Here is a 25414-nt window from a genome sequence, read left to right as displayed (position 1 = left end):
CCCCCCCTGCGTTCGCCCTTGTAACTTACTTAAAAATAAAATAATCAACAAAATCCAACCAGATGCCCTATAGATAATAATCGTATCTTTAAATGTATCACCGGTCAATTCACTGTAATTTTAAAAATAACAGAGTACAATCACGTATAATTGGTCAAGTTGTACGTCTGTAAGACGAAGACAACTGCGCATGCGGGTATATGGTGTCTTCCTTAGTCGATTGCGCTTGCAAGTTGCAATAATTATCGTTCTTATCATGTCTACAGGCAACCGAGCACGCACAAGATACCGTCGTGGATGCGGACGGTGTTCATCAGAGCACTGCCAAAATTGTTGCTCATGAGGGTGCCCGAACAGCTGTTGGCCGATTCAGCGATGAAACAGAAGCAGATGAAGACGTGCAAAAAATTAAACCTTAACTTGGCCAGGTATGCGCATGCGTTACACGGGACCGTGGTGTGGTATTTCACACTAGACGATTATTTTGTGAAGTCAACCGGTCGTTATTCGCGTCATTTGTTTATAATAATTTAGATAAGACTAACGAGTGATAATAATATGGTCGCTGTGTGTCTGAGTTGCAGTTGCGGCGGACGAATTATTGCGGTCGTAATATATTAATTGTCGATTAATTGTTATCGTCCTAAATGTGGTCCATATTCGTATATTTTTTTTGCTAATTAGCGCTTAACCAAGTTGCAGTCACCATTCACGTATCAGTTCATTACATGACGTGGTCGTATTCACTTGAATTTTAAAAATCTTACTTTCAACGATAAATTCAACAATATATTTTTACTGAAAATGGTTCAATTTTACTTTTAATAATTAATGTCATATTTAGATATTACGTAGTCTAAACACAAGTGAATTTTCTTGCAGTAATAATATAGCAATAGCACTAATAAACATTTTAATGCAAAATTATAGTTACGCTATCGGCGACGAACAGGTATTTTCAAGAACGACAAATTATTATTACGCAAATGTTTTAAAATATTGCCGGTTTATTTAATTTATTTATTTAAATTCTGATCCAATAAAGATGTTCTCACATTAAAAATAGTTGTATTTTACGATAAATGATTTCAAGTACAAGATGATCGCAGAATAATAATAATAACGTATTTGCATGAAATATTTTTATAATCAATAAAATCCCAGGTAGCAAAACTATAATATAATAATGTTATAATTACATTTTATTTGTAATGACTAATATTATTTAATGATGATAATTTAATTATAAATTGAGTAGAATAATGTTATTGTATTATTATAGTATTATTTTTTGGCAACAATGCCATTATTATTATATTATTTAATGCATAATATTATTATATTTTAATCAAACATTTTTTTTATTTTACACCAGTGGCTAAAAAATGTTTTGAAAATACTGTCTAAAATGTCTGTACAAAAAGTAATAGCATTTTTTAAATATATTCAGGTAGGAGCATTTTTTTAAATAATTGATTATTATAATTTCATTTTTTCAATACCTTGGATGTTTATCATGCGATACAAATAAAAACTTAATTGTATTTAGTATTTTTTGAAACAGGAGAAATAACAAATTAATAGTTAACAAATTAAGAGTAAACAAAATTGAGCAAACTACACTTTATTATAATATGCTCATAACTCATAAGTATAATGACAAATTATTTAGAATCCAATATGTACATGAACCTACACATTATAAGTATATATACTATATAATATATGTATTTAATTAATTTTTTTTTTGCGAAATGCTGCTCAAGCAATATAAATTTTGGTAGGCGTTTCAATACTAGAGTTGGGAACATCTTGAAAAAAGTTTCATGCTTCTTATAGCTTCTAAAATCAAAAAAAATTAAGAATAAATTATTTTAATTAATATGCAATATTACAATATGTAAGAAGTAGTTATAGATTTCTAATGTACATTTAATTCTTAAACGTACATTATAAAAATGTAATATTGTATTATAATAGTCTGTACTCAATTTACTCAGGGAATGTGGTTGCGTACAGTCCAATATGTTGTATACCCTGCCACATTAACCTAACATCCTACTCCTAGTTTATAGTGGTATACACGCAGTGACCAAATTCTCTCGGCAGAGTATAAGTTAGGTTTATATTTAAATATTTTTAATTGCATTAATGCTTAGTTCATATATATTTTTTATTTTATAAAATTTGTTAAAATGTAAAGCAATAAATTAAAATAGAATATAGAAATATTATACGGTATGTATAACTTTTTCATTAATTACTTGTCACTATATAATATTACTATATAATATATAGTAATGTAAAATCTCTATTCATTATTACAAAATATTATTATTATTAGTTATTACTTATTACTCTTTAGCATTAAATATTATAACTATCAGGGTCTAAAGCGGATTTATAAATGAAAAAAAAGGAAGGGCTAAAGGAAAAAATGTACTTTAAGTGCATAAAAGCACAGCCATATTGGCATAAAGTTTAGGTTTTTATAGTAAAATAATAAAATATTCATCATACATGCACATTATAAAATAATATTAATAACAAAATTTAAAAAAATTTTAAAAAATTACCTTTTATTGCATATAATATTATATAGTTATTAATTAAGTATGCAAGAGTGAAATATTTTTAAGCTTAGTTCCCCATAGCCCCTCCCCCTTGTATTGCCGCCTGATATACTTAGTTTAAAGTGCTATAACTTAAGATTCCCAATATAGATACAAAAGGGCCATGATCATTTACATAATATAGGTAATGTAACCACTGGGAATTTCAAATAAACATAAATAAATAAATTTTCATACAATTGTTTTTGTCTTACCAAAAATAATAGCACATGACGCCAAGGATGAAAATATTTTCTTCTTTTTTTGACTCACATAACTATAATTTTGCAATAGCTCATCATCAAAGATGGTTCTTACTATTTGTCTTATAGTAGATGCTAAGGAATTTTTCACTAAACGTTTTAGACCATTAACCTGAAATCAATATTCATATGTTTAAAATTGTTTAGTTGTTATTAATATGTATAATATATACATATAATGGAGCTTGCATATTCATGTATGATTTAAATATATACCATTATAAAGAATAACTTACAACATTTAATCTGAACGATTTGTTAACTAATTTATTTTCAAATTCAATTAGTGCATCTTCGTTGTGCAATGGCAACATTACACTATAATCATTTTCATAATTTACAGTTATTGAATCCTCTTGAACACTTCTTTCATTTGTTAATACATCACTTAACATTTTATCTATTCTATTATGGTTATGCGTTAGGTTCTCAATGTCATATTTAATTTTTAAAATCACACTTAAAATTTTTTTCAATGTATCTGAATTATAAACAATAAAAGTAATGATTTATATTAGAAAAGGTTGACAATAAATATGCATAATATATTAGAACATTACCATTGGAACCTGATACATTTGGATTCGTGTTAGGAGTAGTGCAGTTTCGGTCTGACGATGATGGTGTGAAAACAGTGGAAGAGTTATCACCTGAAATATAAAAATATATTATTACTAAATATTGATTTAATAATACAAAAGCGTGTAAAATGTTAACACATTTATTGTTTGAACAGATTTTGATTAATTTTACTGAATTTGAAACGGTGGTTGGAAAGGTAAAGGCAACTTGATACCTGTCGAAATTGAGCTATAATACCCATCTTTCTTCAATCAGTTTGATTGATATAGTCATAGACCTTTTACTCACAGACTGGCCCATCATATGCTAAATATATTGGTAGTCACCTACAGACATGGTAATGCAGCTATCATTTAGTATACAAATGTATTATATTTTGTATCGTATCAGAGTAACTCAGTAACCAAAAATTGATACCTATCTCGATACGGTGGACCATGAAGAGAGCCGGTCTATTAGTAAAATTTCTGGATAATATAGTAAAGCGATAAGAATTCCAAAAACAGATTTGAATTCAGCATCAAGTCTACATGACAACAGTCTAGCCACTTTTTTAATATCAGTCCTTTACTTACAAATATTTTAATAGTTTAATAAATTAGTTACAAAAAATAGTATGCAAATTCAAACATTTTTGAGTAGAGGTACCTAATAATAATATTACCATACTGAAATTGTTCAATTGTTTAATTTTTTTAACTACAATTCATAAATATAATAATTAAAAAGAATATATAAACAGCAACTTATGGACCGCAATTAGGATTTTTTTTTACCAGTTGTTTTGATCCCGACCTTAACTTGGTGTCTGCCATAATGGTAAGTGGTACCCCAAAAAATGTTTAGTTCACTCCTCCGATCGTCTTAACTTAAAAATTTCGTCCAAATTATGAAAATTGGATAATCGTGAAAAAAAATAACGACAAACACCGTCACCGTTATAAAAAACATAAAGATACCTTAGTTCCGTAATAAATACATCGAACAGTGTGTTTGAAAGTTTTTTTTTTCCGATAAAATCACAGCAATTGACGTTTACGATTAATAGCTAGCGTTGACTCACCTTAATTGAAAAAAAGTGTGTTGGTATTTTTGTTTTAAAACTTGTTTCGTGCACCCATGGATCTTTCGTTTCCACAAATGTTTAAAAAAAATTTGTTTTTGCTTAAATTAAAATTGATGCAAACCATATTAAGAAGTCGTGTCCATCAATACAACACTGTATAATATCGTGTTAAAAATTTGGTGTCTGCCATAATGGTAAGTGGTACCCCAAAAAATTTTTAGTTCACTCCTCCGATCGTCTTAACTTAAAAATTTCGTCCAAATTATGAAAATTGGATAATCGTGAAAAAAAATAACGACAAACACCGTCACCGTTATAAAAAACATAAAGATACCTTAGTTCCGTAATAAATACATCGAACAGTGTGTTTGAAAGTTTTTTTTTTCCGATAAAATCACAGCAATTGACGTTTACGATTAATAGCTAGCGTTGACTCACCTTAATTGAAAAAAAGTGTGTTGGTATTTTTGTTTTAAAACTTGTTTCGTGCACCCATGGATCTTTCGTTTCCACAAATGTTTAAAAAAAATTTGTTTTTGCTTAAATTAAAATTGATGCAAACCATATTAAGAAGTCGTGTCCATCAATACAACACTGTATAATATCGTGTTAAAAATTAATTTTGAGTTCTTATTTTTAAACTGTTCATCTCTTGAAATAACAACGGAAATCTTTGACCAGTAAAAGTGGTATGAATATATATTAACATTGGATAGTTTTAAGTTGGATTTTTGATTTTTTCTAATAAATCACCGCGATACTGTTTAAACAATGTATTGTTCTGCTATACTCTATCATAATTCATAATATTATATCGAAGTGATCAGTCGAACTTTAATGTTTACAAAATCAAACTCAAATCTATTAGTCACTAGAATTTTTTTGAACTTTTCTAGCATTTATGATTTTAATCGGATATAGCGACATGATTATATTACCTAATATTTTTAAATTATTATTTTATTATGATCTTCAACCTTATTTATCGAACTGCAGTTCAAAGTATTTGAGTATGTACAAAACGAACTTCAAGCTACTTGAGTTTATCAAAGTTCATGGTGTTCGAGAGTTCGACAACCCTAATTGGCTTCTTCATGACAATATAGTAATGGTAATAGCGATTACGCTCATTGGACACTATCAGCGGTGACATAACAATAGTACCGATCTTTTATATTACCTATGCTCTATCTGATATTTAAAATTTGAACGATACAACTGTGGGTGAAATATAATTGTATAAGAATTATTATGCCGGAAACCATGAAATCGAACGTTTTTTTTTTTTTTTAATTGCATTTGGTGGAAACGAAATTAGATTTTTTTTTGTGTGGTTTTTTTTACCGTCACCGGAAGGCGGAAACGGAAATCGTCCAGATAGCGTAGACCGCGGGGCGCCACCTGACGGATTTTCTTTTGTTCTCCCGCACAGGTTGAACGCGGCCAGTGTGGGTGCCACGCTGAACGTTCCTCCGGCGCCGGTCGCTTCGCCGCCCGCCGGCCACGGATCACCCACCGACTCGCTGCGCCGTTACGTGGCGGCCGCCGGCCGGACCGGTTGCAACGGAACGGCGGCCGCGGCCGGAGCGGCCAGCCGGCTGGTGAACGCGGCCGTGGCGTCCATCGACGACACGCTCAACGAAGTGCCGGCCGCCATCAGGAAGAAGTATCCGTTCGAGCTGGAGAAGGCCATACACAACGTTAAGTTCATTCAGCACCACTTGCAGCGCCAGGACGAATACAACACGGTAATATACCATAGATTTATAACCATAGTTATGTCGCGTTATGGATATCAGTGAAAGACATAAGCGCCAAAATGATACGAAAAAAAATAAATCGTATCGTTCCAATAACCGGAAAAATCCCGGATAGGTACTACGCAGGTATGAGCTCTGTTTCAGATATTAATAATGTATAGAACCTCGATATCTAGAAAGGTCTATAAGTCGAACTTTCGATAAATCTATTATCATACTTATCAGCGACCGATACGAGTTGTCACTCAGAACGACTAGGTTAGTGGTTTCTAAACTTTTTTCACCGTGACACATTATTATTAGTCTGTACACCGTCAATTTCATACAGTCCCACTTGCAGCGCCAGAACGAACACAATACGGTTATATACCATAGATGTATTACCATAGTCGAGTCGCGTTATGAATACCGGTGAAAGGCATAAACGCCAAAACGATACAATAGGAAATAAATCGTATAGATCCACAAATATCCCGGATAGGTATTCCACCGGTGTGACCGGCAGCTACCTCAGGTAAGGTTAGCGCAAATACTATATAATAATATATATATGCAGTGTTTGGATTAGATAAGTATTTTTTTTATCTAGATAAAGATAAAGATAATACAACTCAAATGTATCTAGATAGTGATAAAAGATTACTTAACTAATATTTATCTAGATAAAAAAAGATACAATTATTTTTTAAATGGTTATACATTTTGGTATATTTTAGGTTTATAAATAATTACATTATTTATAAATCAAAAACTTTGTTTGAGAATCTGTATAAATATTTAAAAATTTAGTACAATTTCGCGATTTTTATCAATAAAAAATTTATCTAGATGAATTTATTTAGATAAGTAAAACAATTATCTAAGATGATCTTATGATTAGATACTTTGTAACTATTTATCTAGATACGATAAAAGGTGAACAAATAATTATCTATACGTACTAATATTTACTCATAGGTAGTACATACCATTACCATAGAACGATTAATAAGATAACCTAGGTTCGTTTAAAACGCCAAAAAAATTAATCCGTTAACAACCACTTACAGGAAGATCAAGACTGGGGCTTCGTGGCTATGGTGCTCGACAGACTATTCTTGTGGATATTCACGGTCGCGTCCATTATGGGCACAATTCTCATCCTGTGCGAAGCGCCAGCGCTCTACGATGACACGAAGCCAATCGACCGGGACCTGTCGTTCATCGCTAGAAAGCAATTTTCCCCGACGTCCGATTTGGAATAGTCCGTCGTATGACATTAGGTTATAATTTTCACGTACAAGCGAAAAAATGATCAAAGCGTGAAATACAGTTGCAGTGATGGACCTCGACGTTAAACGGTTGATAGTAATATTATTTTAACGAGTCGTCAATATCGTTACAACATTATTGCTAAAATGTCTCAGAAGTTTTAGGTTATGGATTTTTTACCGTTAAGTATTATTATATTTTGCACCAATTTAAGTTGTCGGAATATTATGTTATAATGAATGGTGTTTTAAAATAAATAAATCATTAAACGCTTTTTAATAGCATAGTACTTATAGGTACTAAAAATTCACAACATTACATTTAGATTAAAAAAAAAAAACAATTCGTTCATTTTTTTTTTTAAATTCAATCTCACATTTTCGTATTGGTTTTGTTATCTATTTTTTAAAACGTTTGTAGTAATATTATTATATAGTAGACAATAACTTGTTTGTTTAAGCTAATAATATAATATTATAATAATATACTGACAGGTTTTTAAAAATATTTCCATGTAATTGTTGTACATAAAATAAAATACAATCGTCGTAAGTATTAATAATAATGTACACGTTGTACGCAACAAGAAATTGTTATTTCCAGGTACCTAACCATATTATGCAAAACACAAAGAAATACTTTTTATGAACTATATGATATAGGTAGGTAGGTATTATAGTTGTAATATTTATGTGAACTATTCGCAAACAATTATTTATGATTTCAACAGGTTGTATAAGTACGTATATTAACGTTTCATTTTTTTATAATAACAAAGCTTAAACGATGCGCTTGAAATTAAAAATGAATAACACTTGCAAAAAAAAATGATATTATAATAATATTATCACTACGTATACGTTTCATGGTGTGAAGTAATATTTATAAATTGCGCGCAAAACGTAGGTATAACAATAAAATTCATCGATTTAACTATAACCGCTTCAATATTTGCTGAAATTTGGCACTCGTGCCGAATAAATATTTAGTACAAAATTAAATTTTGATATATGTATTAACACGACTTTCTTTGTCCATTTAATTTTTTATTCTATTAAGTCCAAAATATTACGTCTTATATTATCTGTCTTAATTTTTTTTAAAATTATTATCAGAATCACAGACATCTCGTAATAATTATAATATGTAAGTAATATTTATGAACCAGAATACCCGATCATGTCGTATTAACGTCACAAACATGCGAAACTCGAATGATTTGTATTTTAATTTATCTTTTTTAATTAAAGATATTATTATTATTATACTAATTTTTATAATTAAATTTTTTTTTCCCACACACACTCGCGTTTAAAGATGAGTCCAAGTGGATAAGCTCTCTTGGAGACATCAATAAAAAATATCTATTTAAAATAAAACATAGTTTACGTAATTACCAGCTAGCTTATTATTACTAGCTATAAGTTTAACGCGAAATCGTTTTCTCGGGATGTTTAAAAAATGTAGACACCACCGTTATAGATAGTGGCTCCTTTCTTGCCGCCATCTTTCCCTATCCTTTGCAACTTCTCACCATCGTATATTATTTTGGTTCCACGGCTTTAATTTTTTTTTTCGATGCGATCCTCCGATCGTAAACGCGATATGCCTATAACAGTGTTTTCCCAATCGGATCATCTTTTAAACCACCTTACTAAATGAGCTCCGCTCCTTCCTCCAGCCCACATAAAACTTTTTCTCATAATTTCTGCAATGATAAGGTACCTAGTGGTCATATATAAACGTTTATTTAAAATTTTTCAACAATAAGGTAGCAGCGATTTTTTTTTGGAGATTAAAACCAAAGTCTAATATGCCAAATGTAAGTTTTAATTTCGACACAATTTGTTTGTAATAAAACAAAGGATAACAACGTTGCACGCTACTCTGTGTTTTTCTCATGCAAGGAAAATCTATGAATCATAAGTATGCTTTTGAGGGGGAGGGAACAATAATAAACGTTATACGTGTTACGAAAATCGGCCCCGTGAAAATCTGTCAGAAAAAAAGTCGTAGCCAGCCCAAAAACATATTTATGTTAAAATAGCTAAAATGCGTATTTTATATGCTAATTTTGTCACAATTATCTACTTAAAAATAAAAACGTTATAATCGTGGTAAGGCGAAAGGTCATGATGAATAATTTGCATTATCAATAAATTATCGTTAATAATTAAACCGTATACGATAATATTATAATACTGACTTATCCTACCAGGATAAATAGACAAAAACAATATACCTAATATCTACATGTTAACCGTGTGCGCTCATTCGATCGATTTGCATAGTATTATTATTGCGAATAAGCTTCGGGCCGTCCGTTATCAATTTAAATCTGTTTTAAGAAAATAACTTCGTCGTCGCCGTTTTACGATTTTTTAACGAGTGCCCGCTATTATACGCGATTATTCTATGCTGACCTTCTAACTAGTTTCTTCCCACGAAGCAGTACCGATTTTTTCAGACACAATATTATTATATAATAACGACGACCACGATCGCTAGATATACAGTTATGTTATGTCTTAACGGGTTTTTCTTTTTTTTTTTACAACAGAACTCGTGTAAGTAGTGGAAAAAAATATAATAATAATATGCTCTATAGATCTGCGAGTTTAACCGCAGAACACGTTCATGACCCCTACGTTATTATAATAAATTGTCGTAGGTATACTTATAAAGTCGTTTTAGCTTTAATTTTCTTAACGAATTGCCGAAGACTCCGGAATCCAGTATTCTGCATATATAGGTACCTGGCTTTGAAAATTATATATGTTTTCTACCGTCGTTCAACGGATGTAATGTATTATATCTACACATTTATTCGATGATACTGTTGGGTCGATGTCAGGATGGTTCTGCCGCTACGAAATATGAAATAAACAAATTTTTATTTTCTATTATAATTTTAATTCCCGTTTGTAGTTAATAACATCATACTGAATCCGAATGTACAATATTATATTATTATTATTAGCATGTATTCAAGTTCTGATCAATATATTGTCAGTCTATAATATTGTTATTAAGCACTTTCTAACACTATATACAATGCCGATGTCACTAATAATTATTATTGTCAAACTATTTAGAAACTAAATACATATAATATAATTATTATTATGTATACAAATATTTTTTAATGGTCCATATTGCGGACTATTTATATTATATTGTATTATACAAATTCAACAATATATTGTGTCTTATCTTAGTAATGAATCGTAATAATATTATGTTAACATTTAAAATAATATCGTGTTTGGATTGTTAATTTAAATTTATTTTAAGAACTTTCATTATGCTCAACAATAATTATAATAATATAAATGTACAATACATCATGTTTATGAACAAAGCAACACTTTTAATATTTATTTTTTCTTTACGTCAACTACATACAAATAAACACATCAAAATAATATTATGATGTATGATGATCGCTATTAATATAGATTATTATTACTCGATCAATATTCATATAGTATAAGATAAGAATATAATATAAATAAAAGAACGTACATAATATTATTATATTAAAAATTAATATAGGTATAAAATGATCAGGAGTTTGTTACCTTTTACTCCAATGTTTCAAGTTCGAGTAATAGTACAGTGAAATAAAATATAATAATAATATACACTACGCTTTCTGTACTATAATATTAATCAAACAAACGATACAAATTGATTTAAATCGCAAATAATAATACTATAATATATGCACTAATAATACAATAACCTTATACGATCGATTTCGACATTGGTAACCTATAACTAATTTAAGTCTTTTGATTTAGTTAGAAACTATAATGATAATGAATAATGCCTACCATACTAATATTATTCATATTACATCTCAATTCGTCGGTGTCAGCCAAGTCGCTTTGACCAAATCGGCTCCTTTCTCTCCGATCATATAGGCCGGCGCCACGGTGTGAGCACCGGTAATCGTCGGCATGATCGAACAGTCGATGACCCTCAACTTGGAGACACCGTAGACCATGAGCTGTGAGTTGACCACTGCGTTTCGGTCGGAAGACGGTCCCATCTTCGCTGTACAACACTGGTGATGCATCTGCATGGTCAGTCTTTTCACACAACATTCCCAGTACGCGTCCGATCCGTAACTCAGGTGTCTGCATCCCGGCATCGTTCGCAGGCTCATGGTAGAGCCCAACTTCTGAAAAGCCGGTGTCTTATTGAGTTCTATAACCATTTTTATTCCCTCCACGATGCGCAACACGTCCACGGGAGCGTCGAAAAAGTTGGCTCTTATCAACGGTTTCGAATAAGGGTTGGCGTTCCTCAATCTGACCTGTAATCACGGTACAAAAAATTAACAAAACGGTATCTTAAACGCATAGACAATACTATACAAATTATATACAGACATAATTCGGAATAATAATTATGCGTGATTTTGCGTATAGCTCATAATAATAATAATATATTCGACGTACTTGTCCTGTGCTCTCCGGGTACATGAGCATAGTCCATATCGTCCATCCGTCCTTGTTGAATATTCCTTTGTGCAAATCATAATGAGTACTGTCCGGTATTCCCATGCTTCTTCTCAACAAGCTGTTTCCCAATCCTTCTTCGCCGGCCAGAGACATCGGAACGAAAATGTATTCGATGTCTGGCACGTCCCCCGGGTCCTTGTTGTATTTGGTTTTCACGTAGCCGAGTCCTTCGCAGCCCATGGTCGTGAGCCAGCCATTTCCGTCGTAGTAATTGAAAAGCTCGCGTATCCCTTGCTTGTATATACGTTCGGGTATTAATCCCACCGTTTGATTGACGGTAAACGCCAAGTTCGCGTACGAAGGATGCTCCTGTAAGTTGTCGCCGACTCGCAGATCGCTTATGGTTTTTATTCCCAGTGGTTCGAGATGTTCTTTGGGCCCGATTCCCGACAGCATCAAGAGTTTTGGAGTGTTGAAAGCGCCTGCCGACAAAATCACTTCTTTTCTGGCTTGGGCTCTTCGTCTCCTGTTATCCTTTTCAAATTCCACGCCCAACGCGACTTTAGTATTTGGATCAATCAGTACCTTCGTAACGAATGCTCCGTCGACGATGTGCAAGTTCGTCAGGTTTCCTCGAAGATACGCTCTGGCCGACGTGACCCGTCTACCGAAGTTGATCGTGCCTTGGATTCTTGAAAAGCCAACGTGGCTATTCGGGTTGTTGTAGTCCACCACGTTCAACCCGACTTGCGGCGCGGACTCAAGAAACGCCTCGACCAGTCGCGATTTGAACGGAGAATAACTTATCGGCATTGGTCCACCAACACCATGGTATGGAGATCGTTTCAGTTCCGGAATAGTAACGTCTTCGTTTTTCAAAAAATACGGTAAAACGTCTCTGTACGACCAACCGGGGTTGCCCGCTTCGGCCCAACGGTCGAAGTCTCTTACGTTACCCCGGGTGTATATGTTGTTGTTGATGATCGTACTGCCGCCGAGACCTTTACCCTGTGGCCACAGACATCTCTTGTTTACGACGCCTTGACAGGCGTTCGGTTCCTCTTCGGTTTTAAAAGCCCAGTTGAAGTCTGTGAATTGAAAATAATGGGCTATAGCTGGCACTGAAGTGGCAATCGATTCTTGTTTGCCCGCCTCGAGCAGTAATATTTTCCATTCGGGTACTTCGGCCAGCCTCCTGGCAACCGTAGCACCTGAGGCTCCCGACCCAACCACGATAAAGTCGTATTCGTCGAGTATCGGTTTATAACCGAACAACGGGTCTTCTCGAAATTGTATGAGATTTGTGCGGTAACGTTCACCAAGGTATGACAGAGCGTTTAAATTTAACGCCAGACACTGCTGAACAGAAGCGAGCCACGCGGTGAACACTAAAAACGTCGATACCTCCATGTCTGTCGTCGTGAGTCAATCCGTGCGTATAATATAATGATTTGGTCTGTAAGTCATTCAAGGTAAAATGTCGCCCTGGAAGTACACGTAATTATATGAGTATAATGAAAATGAAAATAATGCGAATAATATTATATTATTATAATAGACTATACCAGATACCTATACATAAATTTACCCAATATTACAATATATGCGTGCGTTAAGTACATAGGTAGTAAAATGACCAAGAACGTTAATTATTGGAAATACAAATTGTTCATTTGAGGACATTAAGGAGTATTTTCATGGTGTGTTAATGAAATTAACTAATTATGATTAGTTACTTCGTATCAGTAGATTATTTAAATATATACTTTTAATGATAATTAACCACTTTCAACCTTCGAGATACGCTACAGCCTACTAATAATTTGTACTACACGTAGAAATCCAACATTAAATCAATATAACCTTTAGGACAAAAAAATACGCACATTCAATAAATTTTAAGTTAATTAATTTGATTCATATTAACTTGTTAATAAAAACCTAAATATAAGAAAAAATAAATTAAAATGGTTTGCAAATGAAAGTTAAGATCATTCGAGTGTTTACGAATTAATAAAAAATTTACTATACATAGTTATGATTAACATGTCAAAATGAAAGATTCTGTAATATACAATTTGACATGTTAAGGTTGAATCCTTTTTCGAACAATTAAAATATAATTGTTTCATAACATTATACCTAAAATAGCAAAATAATTTGAACCTCAAATAGTTTGTTTATACTTTTCGTAAAATGTTGCGATTTTATTATAATATTAGTTTAATACAGTATATTATGTTGGTACCTGTAATTTCTTTAAATAATATCCCAAACAAGAATAATATTCAATTTTTTAAATGTTTATCCAATACATATTATGTTTAAAATACGACTTTTTTTTTAATAGAGAATATTGCATTTATAGTTATTTTTATTTCCTTAATGGTTGTGTGTAAGCTTCTACGCCGTACACTATTAAATACTGTTATTCTAAACAATGTATATTGTTTTGGACTGAAGTACAATAACCACAACTTATAGTAAATTAGTTGCAGTACCAAAGCGAGTTCCACTGTTTTTTTTTAGATTCTGAGTGTTCCACTGAATGTATTGATTTTACAATGATGTGTTTTTTTTTTTTTGTGTCTGTCATCACCTTTTAGGACAGTAAAAGTGCTTGGATTTTCTTCAACGTTATCTTTTCTGATAGGAAAGTGAATCTAGTTGGTACTTTGGGGGGTCAAAAGTAAAAATTTCTCAGTAGTTTTCAAAAGCGCCGTGAAAAACAAAAGAAAAATCAAGGAAAAACGGGAATTTTTACGTAAAACCTGTTTTCGAGAAAATTAATTTTGGTTTTTGGTGCGATTCTTAAACAAATGACCGTAAATACATTCAATTTTGACTGAATGTTAATATTTTCATTTTCTATACACCATAACATTTTCCAGATACCTATTTTGACTTATTTTGAGCTCTTTACAGACATTTTCAGTTTCCATTTTTTTTTAGTTTTTTTTCTATAAATATCAATAAAATTTTATTTGTTGGTTAAAAAGCTTGACAATTTAATAGAAGGCTCCTAAGTATATTGATTCAATAGCAGATGCAAAAATTTAAAAATCCATAGTCACAATTTTTTTTTCATAAGCATCTAAAGTTCAAATATTGACAAAATACGTAAAAATGACGAAAATTTGCAAATTATTTTGAGTTAGAAATTCATGAAAAATTTTCTTTTTAAATCTAAATTTTGAAAATGTAATGCAAGATTCTTCATAAGTTCGTCTACCTTTTTCAAAAAAAAAATTTCTACAAGCAAGTCAAATTAAATTTTTATGAGCGTTTGAAATTCATATTTTTACAACATTTGATATTCACACGATTTTCTTATTTTATTGTAATTAAAAAACGAATGACTGTAAATACTTGAAAATTCCACTGAATGTTTATATTAGCATTTTCTATACACGATACAATTTTGAAAATAATTTGACTCTTTTTGAGCTGTTTACACACATTGTCAGTTTTCAATTTTTTTAGTTTTTTTTTTCTATAAATATCAATAAAGTTTTATCTGTTGTGCCAAAAAGCGTAAAAATTTAATCCTGATATATTGTTACAATAGCAGTTGAAAAATATTAAAAATACATAGGCACAATTTTTTTTCATAAGCATTTAAAGATCGAATTTTGAAAAAATTTATTAAATTTAAAATTGAATAATTATTTTGTAGTTAAAAATTCATAAAATGTTCAACTTTTATATCTAAGGATTGAAAATTTAAAAAAAGATTCCACGTAAGTAGTTAATTCTGTTACCAGAAAATCTAAAAAATACATAAGCACAGTTTATTTTTATATTAATTTAAGTTCAAATTATTTGGACGAAATTACATATTAAAAAACCTAGAATAACTATTTTAGTTATTTTGTTATGATTGTATAATATTATTCGTGGGTACTTGAAACTTCTAAAGTATACTATTATATATCTATGATAGTACCACGGTTTGTTGTTGATGTATAACGCGTTATAAGTACCTAATGGATGTTGTGATATTTCTGTGTATATTATAGTTAATTTTTTTTTTAATATCATAGATATAAGTATATAATATGTCTTATACCTAGACTGACATACCGTCTCCGCTCAGAATCGTTTTTCTTATACAATGATATTAAATCATTGAATTCAAATTTAATACCATCCATTATACAGTGACCCACTTGTAACCTACTGCACAGCATAGTGACATCCACTTGCCCACCTGTTTTTACTTGAATCCAAAATATTAGTGAATCGTGCAGGTATTTGGAATTTGAATTCTTAATAAAACAAGGTAATTTTTTTTTTTTTTTGTTAGTTGCTTATCGTTCATAATCGATTAAAATTAAACACACGTTGATGTAATCGTTTTAAGTACCTATTTTCTAAAAAAAACAAATCAAAAAAAAAAAAAATTATTGACTACTTCTTTTAATTTGATCTGTAATTTAATGAAACAAACTGGTTTTAAGCCGTACGAAATCTAGTGTGTAATATTGTATTGAATTAGCATATTATTTACTATAAATTCATTAATACACAAATCTATTGAGTAATATTTTAGAACATCAAAATAAACATTACAAATTCGGAATACACCGCTAGTCCGTATAAACATAATCTATAAACACAAACAATTATTAATATCTATAAACAAAACATTTATGTGACTATTATTCGATTTTTTTTACATTTTCTTGTCCCTTTAGAATCTAAAAACTAATTGATAATATGTTATCAGTAATTAAGTAGTATATAATACTATATAGGTACTTACTCTGAACAAAATCACTCTTTTTCAAACTAATAATATGACATATGAACTGTACCTAATGATCAATAACTATCCTACTCGGCTTCTCTTCTATACTATAATAAGAATTTCTAATACATTTTTAAACTTTTAAAACATATGAAATAATATATTTAATACTTATGTAAAAAATATGTATACGAATCAAAAAATATGACTGTCAATAATAACCAATATTGGTAATAAATTTAGATAAAATTATTTTTTTAATTATCTTATCTAGATAAAAATAATTAAATCATCTTATTATCTGATTTAAATAAATGTAATGGTTATCTGTGGTAATTTATCTAAATAAATAATATAATTATAAGAATATTTTTAAATACTGAAATAGCCAATAATTTACGAGAATCGAGTAGTGATTCCAAAAACCAATATTATTATAGTTAAAAAAAGAAATATTTACTGAAATATTGTCAGTTTTATTTTTATTCAAGTTGTATTAAAAATTAAAATTGTATATTATTTTAGTTGAAAAATAACATTAAGGATTTATTAACTAATAAATATTACCTAATTAGTAACTACTAATAAATGACATTACCTATTTATAATATAATTTTAAAACAAATTATCAATTTTTTTTATCTAAATAAATTTATGTGTATTTTTATCTTTATCTGGATAATAAAAAATAATGTTATATTTTATCTCATCTGGATAAATTTCGAATGAATTATCTGTTATCTTATCCAGATGATTTTTTTGGTTATCTTTTCCCAACACTGATAATAAATGAACATTTAAATATTTTTTACAATATTTTGAATTTCCGGAATATTCCGTCGCGGGATTTTCCAGTAGTCCTGACACTTACTTATTTCATCAAATCATACTTATAAATAATTTTAAAAATCACTGTTTTAAATTTGATTTATATGTATCGTAATACTCCGTAAAACTATTGTTTGTTTTGTAATGAACTATAAATTAAAAATGTACATAATCGAAATTCAATAAATTAAAAACGCAAAAAAATTATGAGGATAACGTTTTAAAAAAAAATGTCGTCTTGCAATGACATAAGTTGTGTTTTGTAAACAATAGTTATTAAGACCTCTTGAAATGACGATGTGTTGTTGTAGACGTCTAGATGCTCAAACGGATCACCTTGTATAATAATTATTATGTTACAATATCGCACGTTATTTTATTTTTGTCGATTACAATTTGTTCAGTTTAACATTTAATCAATATTATCAATGAACAAACGACGAATAAATATACGTTAAATATAATATTATCACACATCGCTAAATATTTAAAACTTTATATTATAATGAATAAACGAATCGTGTACCTGCAGAAGAGTTAAACCACTAATGTTGCACGCTGTCACTAGATAACTGAACTGAACTGCTCGTATGTTTGAGCATTCGTTCAGTTGCTGGACGGTTACTGGTATCTGGTTACATTTTGTTATTTGTTATATAGTTGTTCAAATTCATTTTATTTATTATTATTTTTTACACTGTATCACAATTAGCATAATTTATTACTAAACTGTCATAAACGGCGCGACACAACAGTAAGAAGAATATTTCAGTACCTACACTAATTATTTATTAATATTTTATGATAACTGTGCAGTTTTTCCTATAATCCTATATTATTTTTTACACTAGCACAGACTTGAAAATTAATAAAACCTGTTGAAATGTTTAAAACAATTATTACTTACTATCATAAGTAGAACATTAAGCGTGATTTAAACGCATTTATGATTGTATTATAAATTATAATAATAATATGTTTCAATTATTTCCTAAAAATATCATAATTATAAAATAATAACATAATATATATTATTATATAACATAATAATTATTGATTATTATGTTTCAACTGTTACCTGCCTAAAAATATTATATTCTCTCCGTGTATATTAGTGACTTTTCTCTGATTTACAGAATAAATTAATGACTGACTAACGGAGAATCAACGTCTAAACTATAATTGAGACTTGGAACGTTGTCAGACGAAGAATTCACGATGTATGTAAACACTAAGAATGATTATTGTGAAATTCACAATTTAAATATATTATGCTCTACCATTTTATGATTCATGAAGGAAATAATAACAATTTTTTATTTTGCTGGTAAATGGTCGGTTACAATTGGTTACAGATTGTAATCTGAAAAGCTCTTGTAAATTACAGTTTAATTTTGAATTAACAATAAAATAATACCATGTTTTGGTAACGAGAACGAGAGGAGGGACCAAGTTAGCATTACTTCTCCTCTGGTTCCCATCGTTTATTGAAATAAACAAAACAAACAAATAATACCTATCAATGAACGATTTGATTTTGGAATGATGGTTCTGATGTTTTTTCGATGTCTTGTGAGAGTGGTTTCTGGTGGAAAATTTCTTAAGTAAAAAGAACAGTTTAAAACTTTTGCATCGAAATACTGCATTACAAGATAAAAACATTTAAAGTTCATGGAAGAAAAAAAATTATAATAAGAAGGAATTTTTTACGCAAATTCATTTGGTGCCTTCGAAAAAATAGATAAAATGTTTTTGGTATACCGAATTCAAAAACGAATAACCTTAGTTACTTGAAATTTTCACCAAATAGTTATATCAGTATTTTCTATGCACCGTCAAATTTTCAATTTATTTTAACAATTTTTAAGCTGCATAATAGTAAAGACCTTTTTTTGATTAGTTATTTTTAGTTTTTTCCTATAAATTTCCGTAAAAATTGTTTGCTCAATCAAATACCTTGAAAATTGAATCCAAGGTTTTTCATAGTTGTTTATATATACCAAATAAAAAATACCGAAGATACATTTTACTTTTTTATAAGAAAAATGCGTACGATGTTTAATAATCATACCAAAGCTTTAAAAATGTAATACAATGTTCGACATTATTTAGTTGTTATTGTAGGAATGAAAAAAAAAATGTATGAGTATAAATCCATAAATATTTTTTAATGAGCGTCAGAAGTATACATTTTGATGAAATTATCGATATTCACATTGCACGTCTAAAATAACGATTTCTTATTAAACGATTTCCTTGTTCTGTTCTAATATAAACGCATAATTTTAGATGAATTAATTTTTCTATTAATATTAATATTATTATTTACTACATAATATGATATAATTTTCTAAATATTTTGACTTTTTTTTAGCTATTTATTTGAGCCATGTGAAATAGTTGATTATATTATTGAAATAAATGTTAATATAAAATGTTTTGCTTGGTCAAAAACTTGAAAATTTAATACTAGGTTCTCCATAAAGGCTCGATAAGTTGTTATCAAACTGTTAATAAACATTAAAAATCCGTAGACACAATTTTTTTTTTTTTTATTGGTCTTAAGCCCGGCAACTAAGGCCATTAGCTGTAGGTATTGTAGGTTTTTGGAACGGTAGGGGAGAACACACATTTTTTATTGTTTGGCAGAATTTTCAAGTGGGCAGCCGTAGGTATCTGCCATGCCCGGGTGGGGGATGGCGGCAATTCTCAACAGCCGCCATGACTCGACTGAAGAAAAATGCCGCCCGCGACCGAGGAATCGAGCCGGCGTCGGCCACTCCGTCCCCCAATTTTTTTTTATAAATATTGAAAGTTCAAATTATGTCAAAATTTGTCAATATTACGATAATTTGTAAATGTGTAAAATGTTCCATAGTTATAGCTGTGGCTTGAATGATATGTATTCCAGGGTAAAAATAAGTAATTAATAATACAACCATAAAATATAAAAAATATATTATAAAAACAGTTTATTTTTATAGACATTTTGATGAAATTGGATATTTTAATCATAACGGTGAACGATGATTGAAGTCAAATGTTGTGAATTAATAACATTATTCGTAGGTACTTGAATCTTTTAACGTAGGTATGTATATTGTTACATTTCATACAGGCAATGATGACATTTTAAAATACAATGTCTTTGGCAAAAATTAATTTCTAGGTGACTAAGCTGAACGTTAATCGATTTTAGCTCAAAGCGACCGACTTTCTAAACGGTCGAATATTACTCAATTTGGTGTAGGTACTATCGTCTTACGCTGGTGATGGTTGACTTGCTGGTCCTACTAAACTTAAGCACGGCTTTCGACTTGAGATTTTTTTACACACGAAAAAGCGCCGGACAGTCTCCGGGGGATCATTTCTAGCCTGTTCAGTTACCTATGTTTACACGGTTCACGTGTATTCAAGCAAATTAGTAATACACAATTTTTTTTTTACTTTTTTATAAGTTGAATAAAAGTCAATTATTGTTTTTGAAATCTAATAAAATAAAATTGAAAACAAAACTAAATTAACTTGACGCCATATTTAAGTAAACTTAATAATTCGTTGACTTTACGTTTATTAACATACAATAATTGAGTTAACCTAGTAGTTAAATTAACTGAAAACCAACAGTAACTAGCTAAGATGAAATGATAAAATAAAATAAACTTTTAAACTTAACTTTAACTTTAAACTCGTTAAGGCTCATCCTTAGTCCTTGTAGCGTAAAATACTTAAATATATAGCGGATAGGTCCCTCGAGAGTACGCAAATAATTGTATTACCAGAGTATGGTTTATGAATGTGTAACGTTCTATTGTACACTGTTTTTTTTCGAAAAAAGTAGGTACCACAATTAAAGTCAAATTTAAGTGAAATATAAGATTTAAGTTATTGGGGATGAGTTTGAACTAAATTAAACGTCTTAAAAAAAATAAATATATTTTCATATTAATTCTTGAAACACGGTTTATCGACGAAATTTACAAAATATATGTATACCTATGGTATAATATTATGTTTTTATCATAAAAACGGTCAATACCGAATCGCCTAAATAATAAAAATAAAATCTTGGTTAATTGGGTGCGACGAATAATTTAATAATTTTGTATTTCACTCAGCGTACATTCTCATTTGCCATAAAATAATTTTAGATTCTGAGCGGATCGATAACTGTATTGATGTAACAATGATGTGGGTTTATTACAATTATTGTTTGTGTCATCAGTCTAGTGGTATAGGATTTCTATGCATTCGAATGTTTTTTCATTGATTGTTAGATATATTACTAGATCGATTACAAGATTCCTCATACGATTTCCTGCCTTAAACAATAAAAAGTTCTACCGGAATGTCAAGTGATATTTTTATGAGCGTTTGAACATCCGGTAAATTAACAAATCGGGTAAAAACGATTTTATTATATTGTTTTAATTCAAACACGAATAATCGTTGATACTTTAAATATTCGCCAAATGTTTAATGTATCATTTTATATTATAATCTATTTGTATAATATATCGTTATGAGCAATTTATAAACATTTGAAATTTTCTTAGATTTTTTTCATATAAATTTCAATTAAAGTTTTTCGTTGGGTTAAAAAGCTTGAAAACGTAATACAAGGTTCCTCATATGTTTTATAATAACAGTTGAAAACTATTAAATATTTAAGACACGATTTATTTTTTATAAGCATTTATAGTTCAAAATTCATCTCGAAAATCTTCATATTATTTGGTAGTTAAAACTTTATAAAATGTTCAAGTTTATAGCTATATGCATTGAATCTTTAAAACAATGCTTCTCATAAAATCTATAAAATATATTAACACAGTTTTTCTTAATAGATATTTTCAGTTAAAATTTGAACAAAAATTAGATATTCAAACGAAGAATAACGTTTTTAATTATTTTTTTTTTAATTTAAAAATATTATTCGTGAGTAGGTACTTGAAACTTTTAGAGTAAGTACCTAGATATATTATCATATTACACACACACACAACGATGTTTTCTTGGCAAAATTTAATTAAGCCTTCTGTATTATTAACGTCTTACTTTAACAGCAATATTATCATAAAATATTCTTAGGCTGACAGACCGTCTTCGCTCATAATCGTTTTTCGTATTCAATGATTTTATTTCGTTGAGTTCAAATTTAACATATCCGTTGCAGTGCTAACTACTTATAAGAAACTGACTTATAACATAATATTTCTAATATTGGTAGCTAGCAGTTAGATAAGGCAGGTAGGTACTGATCAGTAATAACAAGAGCATGATTACAAAATGAATTATATTAAATTGTGTTTTTTTTTTTGTATTTGAATTGTATTTGAACTTTTTTGTCAAATTTGACAATGATATAAGTTTACTTGCGCTCATTGAAACCAATTTTGTGTGATTATATTTAATCACATGATCGTTATCAGATAATTATAATATGTGTTAGTCTTTTACTATAATATAAATCCTAATACACCTATAATTATAGATGGTGTACGTGCAACAATACGAATACGTAGTTTGAAATAATATACAATATGCCGCGGGTAGCGTGAAAAATTGATTGATTTAATTATTCAATAAAATTTAATTGGCCAATCATATATGGGCCCCACTAAATCGTTGTTTAAGAGCTCGCCACTGATTCATTAAATGTTTAGTGAGATCGTTCGTGCAACCCGGCATAAATGTACCTAGTGCAGCGATTAATAAACAGAAATACACTGTTCCCGACGAAGGTGACATAATAACATTAACTATTCGGCATAGTTATTAAATTTTATTAGAATAAATAGCAGGCCTATATTTAGAAAAAAAATTGTTAATATTATAGTCACGTCAACTCTAAACTGGCAGCCATTACACCTCTCACTTTCAGTGCCCACTTGCGTCCATCGTTGCCATACGATCGATACCATCGCAGAGGACATATTATTATCTAAGTCATTCCCAACCAGAAGCTATTAAATGTTAAATAATAACAAATGCTTAATATTAAAGTGTCATTTAACCGTATCAATAATAGTGTTTCAATTTTTAAACCATGTTATCAAAAAAACCGCCTCGATTCGACTAATCTAAATTCAACGTCTAAAGTATGTATAGCGTTATATATCAAATTAATGTGTTTCGCAGTGTCCTGCACGAGCTACTCTCTACACAAGTAATTTATGAGTACCTATAGAAAATAACTATTCAAAAATGCCAGTAACTCGCGTGGAAGTTGTAACATCATCAATATTATTTAAAGTTTAATATTTTATTGTATTTTCCTTATTTTATGTAAATAAAAAAAAATGCCACCCACATTAAAAATATAAAATTTTTTTTTGTAAAAAATCAACTCTAAATGAATTTGATGCCGAATATTTTTTTCTCTTGACCAAAAATAATATTAATTTAATTTACTTATTCATTTTAAAACGGTAAAGCGTGTCGCCAGAGGTTCGTCCCCATAACATAACTAGTCAGAATATTATCTATTCTCTTTTTACACATTTTATTTGTTCATACCTATCCGTACGACTTGTAAATATCATTAAAAAAATAATAATTCGTATATATTATAAATATCATGCCTTTAGATATTTTTCTTCTGCAAGGATAAATAAGGAATCTTAGATACATTTTTGGGTAACCATAATGCAGTGTAAACGTATCTATAGATAGTAGCATATAGTAGCATCCTATATTTTGTTAGGAATTTGATTACATTTTTAATAAAATTTAAATTTTTAATGTTTATTTGCGTTTCTATGACAATAAACAAAGCGTTACGAAAATTGGTTAGAAAAAAAATATAACCATCCTACAAACATATCTATATAAAAAAAAAAATAATAATAACAATAATAATAACTTTAGAAAATAATAGATGTTGATTTTAAAATTTGATATTTGATATTTTATGAGTAGTAAAAATGTTCTATTGTGAAGTAGGTTACACAAATGAATTGGTAGAATAATTTATGATTAAAAATACACAGCAAGTCGGGACATACAATGAATTCGAATAAAAATATTTACATATAACATTTTGATTGTTTAAAAAAAGAATTATAATGTTGACGTCCAGACCGAGTAGATCGACAAATATATTTACAACTTAAATTTTGGATCAGTATTTTAATATAATTTTCAAGTACCTACTACTATTTTTATGTCATGGCAAGTAAGTATTTTATGAAATTTGATAACGTTCGTGTTAAACGTTTGCATTGGGCGGCCATAATATTATTATGGGAGTAAATTTTTTTTTTTCTCGTTGTGTATTTACATTTTTTAAACGATTACAGAAAAGTATAATTATAATATGTACTAGTATTCAATTCAATGATAAAATAAAAATATATTTATATTGATACTAAAATGGTTTTTATACGAGAGCGAACGACGAATCAGATTACGTTTTTAACTTTACCCAGAGATAAATAATTTAAGGTCAGTTGGATGCACCACACGTATTGCTAGAGCAAATTTACATTCATGTCCCAAGTAGTACCTGTAGGTTTCAGGAGTCCTATTACTTACTGACAAGTAGTGATGGGAACTATCGAATAGTCACTATCGAACTATTCGATAGTAGTTCACTATTCGAACTATTCGATAGTAATTCCATAACTATCGAACATTCGAATAGTCACCATGTATTCGATAGCTTTAAAACTATTCGAATAGTTTATCGAATAGTTTTCATTCGAATAGTTTTTATTCGAATAGTTTATCGAATAGTTTTATCGAATAGTTTTCATTCGAATAGTTAATCGAATAGTTTTATCGAATTGTTGTCATTCCAATAGTTTATCGAATAGTTTTCATTCGAATAGC

At 29.6% G+C, this 25414-nt stretch overlaps 2 protein-coding genes across 4 annotated transcripts in view; one reads left to right on the top strand and one right to left on the bottom strand.

Moving 5' to 3' along the window:
• LOC100166552 (acetylcholine receptor subunit alpha-L1) overlaps positions 1–10111 on the top strand; it is a 21842-nt gene extending 11731 nt beyond the window's left edge. The window contains exons 6-8 of the mRNA XM_008182417.3: positions 267–428; positions 5956–6271; positions 7333–10111. Of these exons, the coding sequence (XP_008180639.2) occupies positions 267–428; positions 5956–6271; positions 7333–7527 (673 nt within the window). The 3' untranslated portion in view covers positions 7528–10111. The remainder of the gene's footprint in view (positions 1–266; positions 429–5955; positions 6272–7332) is intronic.
• Positions 10112–10424: 313 nt separating this feature from the next.
• Positions 10425–25414, bottom strand: part of LOC100168708 (glucose dehydrogenase [FAD, quinone]) — a 33794-nt gene continuing 18804 nt past the window's right edge. The window contains exons 1-3 of one of the 3 annotated variants that reach the window (XM_003242810.4): positions 18108–18227; positions 12001–13488; positions 10425–11855 (exon numbers count right to left, since the gene is read on the bottom strand). In XM_003242810.4, coding sequence (XP_003242858.1) covers positions 11397–11855; positions 12001–13413 — 1872 coding nt within the window. In that variant the 5' untranslated portion in view covers positions 13414–13488; positions 18108–18227 and the 3' untranslated portion in view covers positions 10425–11396. Of the gene's footprint in view, positions 11856–12000; positions 13489–17864; positions 18051–18107; positions 18228–25414 lie in introns of those variants that run through there. The other 2 variants (XM_016802448.2, XM_001952630.5) reach the window with 2 other exon arrangements.

Source organism: Acyrthosiphon pisum, chromosome A2, assembly GCF_005508785.2.
Source record: "Acyrthosiphon pisum isolate AL4f chromosome A2, pea_aphid_22Mar2018_4r6ur, whole genome shotgun sequence".
Lineage (NCBI taxonomy): Eukaryota > Metazoa > Arthropoda > Insecta > Hemiptera > Aphididae > Acyrthosiphon > Acyrthosiphon pisum.
The sequence above is the reverse complement of the archived record's forward strand: the minus strand, read 5'-3'. Positions and strand labels throughout refer to the sequence as shown.